The following is a 12,469-nucleotide window of genomic DNA, read 5'->3' on the forward strand; positions in this document are numbered from 1 at the left end:
CTTGCACAGTTGCAAGAGTGGAAACCCTCTCTGTATCCTTCCTACTCTTCTAAAGTAGCTGTAGAGACAGCTCCCTGTGCTCTTTTCCAGAAGCAGTCTTGCTGAAGCCTGTGTCTTGGCTCAAGTCTGTTGACAATATTTACCAGCAGATACCTTTTCTTTAGTTTTGCAGTCATTAAAGGGGATTTTTCCCTTTTGGCACATGCGGTTCCAAACAGGGCTGGCAGCTATACCTGAATAGCTCTGACACTTCTGCTCCAGCACCTTCCAGCCTCATATGTCTGTTTTGTCCTGTACAGCACCTTGCTGCTGGGCACTGTGATCATTTATAGTATTTTTATTTGCAGCTGTGTTACCTTGTTTGCCCAAATCTGTCAATACCTTGCAAGGTCAAGGTATGGCATCAGCCATTCTTCTGCTGGGCCAGGTCTTCAGCTAAGTGATCTTTTTCCGAATTAGGCAGCACCTCCATTTAACTTTCACTGTTCTGTCTCTTTCCACTGCAGGACTGCCAGAGGAACACAACAGGACAGCACTGCGAGCAGTGTCCGGATGGCTTCATTGGCGACGTTGTCACGGGAGTGCCCTCCTTCTGCCAGCCCTGTCCCTGCCCCCTGCCAGCACTTGCCAAGTATGTAAAGAGTCTTTGCTCCTCTTTGATTTGGCTTGTATTTGCCCCTTTCAAAGGTGGGGCCAGCATCCCTTCCTGAACGCAGGAGACAAAGGCTGCTGCCCTTGGCAAACACAGGGGTAAATAAGAGGACTACCAGCTGCTCATGTTTACAAACACGGGAAACAACATTTCATTTAGAACGTGTAAAATATCTTTAAATGTCCATACCAATTATTACCAAGAGAGAGGAGAGTGACAAAGTTCAAGTTCACCCTTTTATGTAGAAGAGACTATTCAGCTGTCTGGTTGCTTTTTAAAATCCCTTAAAGTACAATTCTCAAGAAAGGTGGCATCAGAGATTTATGTCGTTGAGACAGAAAAAAAAAAAGACAGAAAGTTCAATCCATGTCACCTGAAGGATAAAACCAAACACAAAAAAGCATGAGTTTGCAGTCCTCTGAGTCTACAGCAGCTGGATCTTGTTAGCACAGTAACAGTTCAAAGAAAAGTGCTGGAGCATCTGTGGCAGTTACAGTGCCCCTTCAGCTGATGCCCCGCTACTTTTGGGTAAGAAACTGAAGCCTGACAGAGAACCAAGACCAATTCAAAGAACTCCAGATGCTGTGTGCTTTGTGTCTTCAGAAAAAAAAAAAAAAAAAAAAAAAAACACAAAAAAAAAAAAAAAAAAAAAAAACACAAAAAAAAAAAAAAAAAAAAAAAACAAACAAAAAAAAAAAAAACACAAAACTACAAGCCACAACCAGCCATTAGAAACAATTAGTGGCATGTCAGTAATGCAGCTGAAAGAAATTATCAGCTTCCTCTTGCTCAGATTCATGCTCTGGGAGAGAGGTATCTATGCAAATCCCACCACAGGGAGATGCTAGTAAATAGTTGCCAACAGGCTCATGCTGGTTTTCAGGGAGCTAGCTATTCCTCTTCTGTTGTTTCCCATCCTGCTTTCAGCAGGACGTCACAGCAAAGGGAATTTCATCCTTACTGTATTTGTTTGCTGTTGCTATAGCATTACTCACACAACCTTAAGGTGGGATGAGCTCCATTTTGCTCAGCTTCTCAGGGCTCAAACTGGCAAAGGAGCAAAGTCACTCTGGCCAAATTCCTGCAGATCCCTTCTTGGCTTTTGCAGTGAGCTGCAGACATGTGAGAAGGGCCATGGGGTGAAGAAGAGCTATTGTTGAAAAACTTCAGCTTTGCCTGGATTACGGAGAAAATCCTCCAGAGACAGTGGAAGAACCTGGCTTTGCTCACATATAGAAAGGCTTAGGAGCGAGAAAGCTCACAGATGAAGCAAACTATTCCTTCCAGTTTCAGTAGCAGCTGTAATGCCTGCTGAAAAATTAGTAATACAATAGTCAGGAGCAGTGCTTTTTTCCTTGGCAAAGTGGTTTCTGTAACCTGTTGGGCACAGAGAAGCCACTTTGGTGTAAGAAGCTGTTCTCTGAGCCACAATCTGGGCTGCTGTGTCAAATCCAGCGTGACTAGGTCTGCATTCACCCAGACCCTGCCCCATCCTGCAGCCCAAAGGCTCTGCAGAGGTGCTCCCTGAGAGCCTTTGGGAGTTGGATGATCCACCAGGCCACTGAGAAGGGCTCAGTGCAGTGGGGCCAGCAGGGACTATGGCTATAGCCTTTCTGTGCCAATGCTGTGGGAGGTGGAAGCAGAGGCCAAGGAGCATTCCCAGTTTCAACAGGCTCCTTAGCTCGGGACATTATGCCTCTCCTGTTCCAGACCACTAGGGAGAAGGAAACCACCAAACCCAAAACTCAGCAGCATGGGGTTGGGAAAGGAGAACAAATTTTGCAAGAAACCTGAATGCAGATGCCTCAATATTATCAGCAATACATTGCTTGGACTTGATGAGCCTCAAGGATCCCTTCATCTCAGAATATTCTGTGTTCTATGACATTGTCTCCCCTTTGAAACTACATCAGTAAAAATCCACTTTGCCTCCTTGGTTTTCCCACAGAAAAGTCCTGAAGGTAGCAATCAAAGGAACACTCCATCCCAAGTTACCTCATACCCCTATTTAAATAAAGTGCAGAAACTGCCTGTTCAGCTTCTTGCATGAGAAAGACCTGACCACAGAAATAGTCTTCAGCTGGGGCTGGAACAGGCAAAAAATACTGAGCAACATTAGGCTTTACTAAAGCTTAACTAAATTCAAAGAAAATATGTTCTTTATTAGTCAGTTTTTTTTCAACTTTTCTTCATTAATCCTACTACATATAAAGAGTAAGGCAAAATAATAACTCTACCAGAAGCATTAAAGAAGCATTAAATGGCTTAAAAAATGTCCAAAGGATGTTGTTTTTTAGCCTGTTTTACTTTGGAAATAGAATACCAAATCTGTAAACTGACAGACTCATCAGATAGGTATTTTTTCCAGGAATTCAGCAGTGTTTCTAGATTTTCTGACCAGGCTGTCTTCATATGTTCTATCCTGGGAACTTTTGGAGTAACTTTTGGACACTATACATGAAGTGTAATGTCATCTCTTTGGAACAAAAAAAGGAGGATGGAGGTTGTTTCACAGTCCAGCAGATGTTACTTCTTTTCAAACCCAAGGGAATTACAAAGCCTTTTTCTCCCCTAAAAGTTCACAAAAAGTATAAAACTTGAGGAAGAACTCAGTCCTACTTCAGAACTTAGATCCACCATGTGGTTTTTTCAACTACATGAAGGAATTAGACTTTGTTAAAGAAGAGGAAGCCTGCCAAACTATTGTGACTTTCTCAACATGTTCTCGTAAAAGCCACACAGCAGTTAATTTGTAAATTCTGTGAGAAGACTCTCATTTTATGTTCTCTCTGGTTATTCCAAATATTTTGAGACAGCAGAGGTCCAGACAGATTTTTTGCCTCTGGTTGTCCAACCAGTTGAGAAACACTGTCAGGAACTGAAATTATGCGGGAATTCTCATCAGCTTTCAATGCTGTTTGTTCCTGGAACAAGCAGTGTGTGGATCGTGCACTTTCCCATTGCTCTGAGTCTTTTGTCCTGTGTGAAATGGATACAACCCAGCCACAGCTGCCCAGCACCATGTGACTGAGGAATTGTGTTTTAGCAACCATGGGCCTGCAGCTGGAAACTGCTGCCACTCACTGCTCTGGTTGCCTTCTAGTGCTGGCAGAAATCTATTCACACATATTGCAAACTAACTAGAAACATCTTAGGACTGTATCTCTTTTTTCCTGTAAATGTATTTAAGCCATGTCCATCATCGTGTTTGAAATACACATAAAATTTGCACTTTTCAAATCTGGCTACTGCTGTTTCTTGGGTCTCATATCTATTTAAATTCTTGTTAAATCCCAAAAACTGAAGAAAACAAAGGAATCCAGGATTTAGAATCACGGCAGTAGAAATTACAGCCCAAGCCATTACTGCAGTCAGCATCACTATTTGGTATGTCGCTCTCAGAAGAGGCCACAGACTCTTTCCAGCTTACTTGAGAAGATGGTAGAGCAGCTCTGGTTACTGTAAACTCAGTTACTCTGAATGAGGACACCATTACTGAGGTCAGTCTTCATCACTAAGAACTTGCAGGTTTTAATTCGACAAAAACTGTAGGATTTGCATAGGAAACTTCTGCACCGTTCCAAAATCTCAGTTCTTGAAGTGCTCACTGCAGTGTCTTCCACAAACAATATTTTACCTGTTGGGATAACAGACAGGAAACAATTAGATTCACATGACACACATTTATCGTAAGTTCCTTGTCTAAAGTGTGTGTATCAAAACCTGCAGATGTGTCTGATCTGCACTGCAAGACAACAACTTTCATACCTATACATCTGTATTTATATAGCTCCATGGTTCTGTACACTAATTCATGCTTCCTAAACTAATTTAAAGCCTAAACAAGGGGTGTAATATAAATTATATAAAGGGCTTAACACTCATTCAGCAATGAACAACCAAGAGCCAGAGTTCACATTAACAAATGTCCATACTGTAACAAAGAAACATTCCCAAGTGTGTGTCATTGCCTGGTATTCTAACTATTCATCCTAATGAAATTCCAGCTTTGCAGTCTCCTGTTACAGAAAAAGTGGAAGTGTGCGTTGTGTCTGCAAGGAAAGCTATGCAGGACCCAACTGTGAAAGGTAAGGAAGTCACAGGATGATTTGCTGGTCAGCAATACAGAAGTCCAGAATTTTTTCAGAGAATCTTGCCATACTGGGGATGAATCTTATGCACTTGTTTTCATTCAGATAGAATTGTGTCTGTTAAATGATCTTGTTAATTTCCTACTAAAAAGCACTAAAATTTGCTGTAGAAGTATCAGCATAAGACAGACATTTACATATGAGGTATTTTGATCTAGTTCTTGCACTTTGTGTACCTTCATGTGGTGATCTTCCTAAAAGGAAGGCAATTTAAAAGTACAAAATACAAATCAGAAACAGCAGCTGAAGGGAAAAATATCCACCACATCGACGCCTCTTGCAATTCATCCCCTAAAACATGTAGCAGGTTTCTGTCAACTAACTTTTTAAAAAGCAAAGGAGAAAATCCACTATCAAGTCAAATTCTTAAAGCAGATGTAGCTCTTTTCTGTTACATTTTAAATGCACTTCACAGGCATAATTCAATAAAGTCAAGCAAACAATTATAGACCAGTGTTGCTTTTCAATTTTCCTTTGTGTCCATAAACAATTTCCAGTAAAATTCCTTAAATTAGAAAAGGACACAAATAAATTGAAGTATGCAACAGAAATATAACTTCATGTGCTGTAAGAGGCTATCTTACTTGTTATGAACATATATGGATGATGTTTCAATTAATGTCAGGGGCCTGATTAGAATTCAGAAATTGTCCTTGAGCAGCCAATAAATTAAAACAAAGACTGAGGGATATAGGATGGCTCAGACAATGGCTTCCTGAACATCTCATTTTGTTTTCCCTTAAAGCCCCTGAAGTATTTAAGTCTTTATTCAACTGTCAATAATGGGCAAGCCTGGAATTCAAATGATACTTAATGTAACTGTCAGAGAAGGGAGAAAAGGGATGCTTAAGATGCAAAGACAAATCAAAATTAAGAAGATAAGATGAACAATAAATACCATCTTTATAGATGATGCAAAAACATCAGTCAATTACCTCCGCATCACTAACATCATGACAGCAACAGTGAAAGCAGATGGCACAAAAATAAAAAGCCCACCCTTGTTTACAGGCCTACAGCTGTATTCTTTTGTTCCTTCAAAATGTCAGGTTTATACACAAAGGATAATGCAGACAATTAAAAGGTCATTGAGGTTCCTTAATGGTTATTAAAATGTCAACCCAGACTACAAGCAATACAAATCCTATGAAATGAGTAGCAGTAACACAGAAACAGCAGAAAATAACATCAGCTTTGTTTTCTAATAGCCACTCCCCAGCCTGACACAGGGCATCTGTCTCAAGGAAGGCAAAGCTGTGTACAAAAAGCTACAGAAAGAAATCAGCCTGTCCTGGTCACTATGTTAAGAGCTTGGCTAATGGCTGGGGTAAGGTGCAAGCAGTGGCAGAGAGGACTTGCCTTCTGGTCCTACTCCCATTTGTATCAGAAATGTCCAAAAGTGTTTCAAAGCTGGATGATGCACTGCTTGCCCCTGCCCACCCTGCTTGGCACACACTGCTGCTGGACACTGCCAGAAAAAGGTGGTGTGAATTCACAGGCACCCTAGCTAGGAACTGAGTAAACCAGCTTCCCAAATTGAAATTTAGGAATTAATCATTTTTCTCCTGGACTTCAGCAGTAAGGCATCAGGGTGATAACTGATGCCATGCAGGTTTTGTTAATGCACAAATGTTAAAAAGAACAACTGAACAAATTACAATTCACCATCCAAAGCAAATATATGAAAAAGGTTCTTTTGGCATTGCCAGAGAAGAGGAAATTAATTTTTTCATTCTGCAGCTATGGCTGCAGAATGAAACAAAGACAATTTTGCAGTTTTATTATGGGAGAGGAAATATTCTTTTTCAGCAAAAAATATTCATTTATTGATACAGTCTAGGAAAGGACATTTACCCCAGGCCTCTTAACTTTTTCAGGCCATAAAGTGCAGAGATGGAGCAGAACATTTCCAGTCAGTGGCCTCTGCTCTTCTCACATCCTACCCACAATGCAAAAGAGGTTAAATGCCTCAGTACTATGAGATGTACTGAGTGGCAAAGGGAAGAGTGAAGGTAGTACATTTATTTTCAGCTCTGAAAGCTTTAAAAAAGCTGCTCCAGATGAGAAGTTATGGCTAATAAAAGTGAGTCATAAAAGAGTTCAGGTTGAGAGGGACCTTAAAGGTCATCTGGTTCCAACCCCCTGCCATGGCTGGTGACACCCTCCACTAGATCAGGTTGCTCAGAGCCCCATCCAGCCTGGCCTTGAACACTGCCAGGGATGGGACATCCATAGCTTCTCTGGACAACCCGTGCCAGTGCCTCAGGTGGTCATAAAAAGCAGCACTTGTAAAATGTATCTGTGGGGATGTGAGGAAATGTGCTCTACATTCCTGGCAAGTGAACTGAACAGTTTATTTCAGAAAAGAAGGGGGGAAATGGCCTTGTCCTGATGAGAGGGCAGACACGGCAGGCCTGGTGGGGATAGCACCCTGTTGTTGGTAGGTGTGGGCAGCAGTGAGCAAAAGGCTGGTCTGACCCCAGCCCTGCTCAGTGCCCTCTGTGAACCTGGTGGCCACAGATGGTCATTTGGAAAACACCTGACTACAGAAAAACAAAAAACTGAAATTTTAGACAATCATAGCAAGACTTCTGGCATGACTGACTAGTAGTTCCACCCCAACACTGCCTGCTCTTAACTCCCACGGGAATGGGGAATGAGTCAACCAAATCATAATCATAAATGACACTATCATTTGGAAAACACCTCACTACAGAAAAACACTGAAATTTTAGACAATCGTAGCAAGACTTGTGGCATGACTGACTAGTAGTTCCACCCCAACACTGCCTGCTCTAACTCCCACGGGAATGGGGAATGAGTCAACCAAATCATAATCATAAATGACACTCTGCACTCAGTGTTGTATTCACAGTTCTTCATGGGGTGCACAGAACTCCCGGCCACACTTTAATTCTTTACATCTGGGTCACCCAAATGATAAAATCTGTACCAAAGATTCTGGCAGTGTTGCAAAGAGACAGAAAGAGCCTTTGTCATTGACAAAAGCAATGTTTGAGGCAGCCAAGTGGTTTATATTAAGATGCTTAAAATTTTATGTGTTTCTACTGTGAGGATTCAGGACTGGAACATGAACAAAGCAGTGTTGAGGAAATTACTCTCTTTATCAAAAAAAACCAAACCAAACCAACCAACCAAACAAAACAAAACAAACAAAAAAAAAATCAAAACTCAAAGCTTTTACCAGATCTCCCACATTTTCAGGGTTCAGACATGGCAGAACCTGATTCTGACTGTGTTCAGATTTTAGAAGACAACTGACCTCGATTTAGGTACCCAGCCTAATCTGAGAAAACTAATCTGAACTGCCTGAAGTGCTCACCCTCCCTGCTTACCAACAGCAGACAGAAAAAACAGCATCTTAAACTGGACTTTGGATGGGAGACAAGGACAACATGGTGATAAAACAGAATGAACTACAATAAATACTCCTTACCTAAATCATTGGAGCAACTATTCAATCCTCTGATTCCTTCAGCCAGCAATTTTCACACTAGCTAGTTATTCCCCTCCTGGCAAGAATTCTGCATTTCCAGTTTTGGGGTATGAGTCCCTGACCTCTGAGCTCCAGGCTTCTGCATCATGGACATTAGCACTCCATGCCCACCCCACTACTAGTTCCCTTTGTGTCAATGCTGTTTTGCAAAATCTCCCCTTGCTTGTAGGATTAAGCACATTCCCCTATGTACAGAAACATCTTTGAGGCACTTCCTTTCCAAATAACCAAATCTGGTGCTACCTCCTTACTTAGGGCCACTGATCATCCAGGAGTGTTACATCACTGGTGTGTCTATACTCTGAAAAACCACCATAATATTGACATGTCTCCCATTTTAAGATTCTCAACTGAAATGATTCCCAAACATAACAAGACATGATAAGAAATTTGGACCTATTTCAGGCCTTCACTGGGGTGCCTGGTACCCACCTCCCTCTCTTCCTCTGCAGACCAAGAGAGGAATTCTCCCTGGTGACTGCTCTCAGCCTTTTACCCTCATCCAACAGGATAACATCAAACAGATCTGAAAAACAGAGTCTGGTTCAAGGCCTATTCTGTTTTGCAAAAACCAGAGGCCACCCCAATACCTCACCATAGAAGTATTTCTGTAAACCTTTCCTGGTCATTTGTACATTTATAATAGAAATAAGGTCTGAACTTCCTCTGAATTTCAGCATCCTGAAATGCAGCCTCTTACCCCAGTTTCCTATAAAAGACAATATAGTTGCTGAGATACAGAGATGAAAGAGACCAAAACAAACACTGTAGAGCTGCCTTGCTGTCAAAGCAATTCTGTCACAGATTTTAAAACAATGGGGAGAAATTAATTTCACTGCTAAAGATATGCAGAAAAAATAAATTAATGCAGACTGGTACGCTTGAGATACCGGGGGTGTTCCAGAAGGGGAAAATATATAACAGTACAGATTGAGATTAGAGCACAAAATAGCCTCTGTAGGAGAAAAGCTCCTAATTAGCTCTCTGTCCATTAGCAGCTGCAGACAATGATCAGTTCCTGGTAACACAAATAAGGTCAGAGACAAAAAGGTGTCACAGATAGGAATGTCATTGATCGTCATTGCCAGTGCTGCTCTTCCTTTCAGGTGTGCCCCTGGTTACTATGGGAACCCTTTGCTAATTGGAAGCACTTGTAAAAAATGTGACTGCAATGGCAACTCAGACCCAAATCTGATTTTTGAAGACTGTGACGAAGTGACCGGCCGGTGCCGCAACTGCCTGCACCACACCAGCGGGTTCAACTGCGAACGATGCGCTCCGGGCTACTACGGGGACGCCAGATCGGCCAAAAACTGCACAGGTATTGTCTGAAGCCTGGTACAGCAGAGCTGAGCAGCACAGCACGGTCTGTGGATGATCTCCCAGAAATCAGGGATGCCTGAACCAGTTGTCAGATACCTGGGGCTCTGGGAGGCAGGTGATGGGATAATTTGGATGCCTGTTCAGTTGAATCGTCCCAGGCACCAGAGAAATACCTCTTTCCATCTCCCATGACCAAGTCTCAGACCCCAGACTCCAACATCTCTAGTGCCTGGTCAGGTTTACTGGAGGCACTGTTGTGTTATCCTGAATCTTGTTTTAAATAAGACTCTCTAAGAGTTCTTTGGGCAAAGTCCTCACTTTTGTGTTTGTCCACTCAGGCTGATGGTGTTTAAAGACTTGAAAGTATTTTTATGAGAACAGGATCATCCTTCCTGTCCTGACCCAATACCCACTTACTTTCTGCTATTTTCCACATTGGTGACATATTCTGCATTTCCTACAAGTCTGTGTAATCTTGCTGGTTGCTGTATTTTCACACAAGAGGTACTTCCAGGGTCTGGTCAGAGCACCTCAGCAAAACATACATGCCCAGAGGGGGTCACAAAGTTTTGTCTCCTCTAATATTATCCTAATTTACATGGAGTTCAATCCAAACAGGGCTTTGACCTCATACCTTTTATCCTTGCTTTGGCTCTGGAAGTGAAGTTTACATCCTCTTTCAAAGCACTTAGGAGCAGCCATTGCTAAAGGCAAAATGCAGGTGCTCAGAGCAAGGACCTTGGGGCTCCCTCCCAAACTCTTGTGCAGAGCTCCCTCAAGGACCAGAACACAAAGGAGGGAGACAAAGTATTCCTTCCTCAGCCTGACTCAAAGGTAAGACAGTTGAAGCACACACTCAGCTTGGGCCTCAGAAATGCTCCAGGGCCTCCAGGTACAGAGCTACAGGCCTCAGGATCTTAGCAATGTCTTGATCCTTCTTGCAACTGTGTATTTGGACTTTGTTTTTTACTTCCTTATTATAGAGTGTTTTGGGACACACAGGATGTGTCCCATGCTGTGTTTTGTGCTGCTATCTTCACTTGAAGGGGACCATATATGAGGCCATGATGATCCTATCTGGTTTTATATTCCAGTGACAGCTGGAATTGGAGTGTCCATCTCCAGGATGTAACTCACATCACAAAGTCACACGGATGAATTCCATTTATGCTGAACAGGAAGAGATGGTGCTCATGCACAGTGATCCCAAAAGCCAAAGCCATGTATCCCAACCAGCTAAAAAGGCATCAGCTGTGAGGAACAGCATGCCCCAAAACTCACCTCCTGCCTGGATTTAGGTAGCCAAGAAATTAATGAAATACAGCATGTCTGTGATTTTGAGGTGGCAAAAAATAATCTTATTTATAAAATTCACTGCCTAATTCACTTCACCTGAGATGACTTCACTGCAGCAGTCCAGGAAGGAATGATAGGATCCAATCTGTGGGTCATGAATTCCATGAGGCAGGAGGAACACACCCAGCCCTTCAACTCTGCAAACCACAGCAACTGTGCCCTGTCCATGTCCAATAGCTTCACGCACCTAAGAGTAACTTTGCCAGAAGTCTGAGAGTTACAGGGCATTCCAAGAGTGTGAGCAGGTTATGCAATAAGTGATTTTGGAAGGTGTCTCTGAAAGTACAGTTTCGAAACTCAAATCAAACTCTCATTGCCTCAGTACACTTGGGTTTTTTTATTTGCACCCTAAAGGAGGTACACAGGATTTCTCTACACAGGCCTTTAGGCTGTTCACACAGTCTTCAAATCAGTGTGGTAATTCTCTTGGTTAGCAGATTTCCTTGCAGTGTTTCATCTTTGCTAAAAATAAAAAGTGCTTGGGCGCTTGAATATATTGTGAGAGGTACAGATTTTCTCTTTGCAGAAGTGAATTTAATCTTGAAGTTCACTCTAGCAAATCCTGATTTTGCAGTATTGTATTTCAGAGAATTACACACTTCTTCTTTCATCTTCATTTCTGCTGAGCGCCACAATGTGCTGTACTTGACAGTACTGTGCAGATTGCAGTGCATCAATACATCCAGGATATTCAACTATTTGTGTAGTTCCCAGGGAAAGCTTATCCTGTGTTTGTCTTTGTGGGACAGTTAGGAACTATTGTTTAGAATTGATTCTGAAATAAGTCAAATATCTTCTTTAAACAAAAAATAGAGAAACAAAATTATTTTAAGAATCCAGCCAGTCTGTATACATGGTTTCCATAGAGCATCTCAAAGGGTATATAAAACAAAAAAAGGCAAGACAAATACATGAACAAACAGCTCTATCAATCTAAAATCTTTTTTTTTTTTCCTTTTGAGAGGAAGATAAAACCTGGGTAGTTGTGAATGGTAGTTTTAGAGTGCTTTTAATTTTTTGTTTAACCACATATCTTTAGCCATAGTTCAAAACTCTCCACAAATGGCCTGCAGAAATAAAGGTAAGTTTAGAAGCTTTCCCCACCAGCAAACTACAGTATCACTGAAAGTCTTAATTCCCTACTAATTAATGTGGTAGTTGAAAAATGATTCGGACCACCTTTGACATTAATTTGTTATAAGATTTTGAGTAGCAGACTCACAGGTATTCATTTAAATAAGACACAATTTTATTTTTTGAGCACCAATCTCATCGAAATTTTAACCTTTAAAGTTAAATATTGCTACCTGGCAATAGCCCAGTCCCCATGATATAGGTAAAGAGAAATATCTACTTTCAACTGACTTTCACTTCTTAAAAAAAAGAAATAAAAGTAATCATAGATCCAAAAGCTGGGAGGCACAGATTGTAATAAGGTCAAAATGCTGACTGCATCAGAGAATTCATAAC

At 41.5% G+C, this 12,469-nt stretch overlaps 1 protein-coding gene across 2 annotated transcripts in view; it reads left to right on the forward strand.

Annotated features, from left to right (window-relative positions):
• Positions 1-12,469, forward strand: part of LAMA4 (laminin subunit alpha 4) — a 101,338-nt gene that overhangs the window by 31,718 nt on the left and 57,151 nt on the right. For both annotated transcript variants that reach the window (XR_005629816.1, XM_039729224.1), the window contains exons 3-5: positions 507-631; positions 4,660-4,740; positions 9,427-9,641. Coding sequence is in view for 1 of the 2 variants with exons in the window: in XM_039729224.1 (XP_039585158.1) it covers positions 507-631; positions 4,660-4,740; positions 9,427-9,641 (421 nt within the window). In the remaining variant the exon portion in view is untranslated. The remainder of the gene's footprint in view (positions 1-506; positions 632-4,659; positions 4,741-9,426; positions 9,642-12,469) is intronic.

This window comes from Passer montanus, unplaced genomic scaffold (genome assembly GCF_014805655.1).
Source record: "Passer montanus isolate IOZ18808 unplaced genomic scaffold, ASM1480565v1 scaffold11, whole genome shotgun sequence".
Classification (NCBI taxonomy): domain Eukaryota; kingdom Metazoa; phylum Chordata; class Aves; order Passeriformes; family Passeridae; genus Passer; species Passer montanus.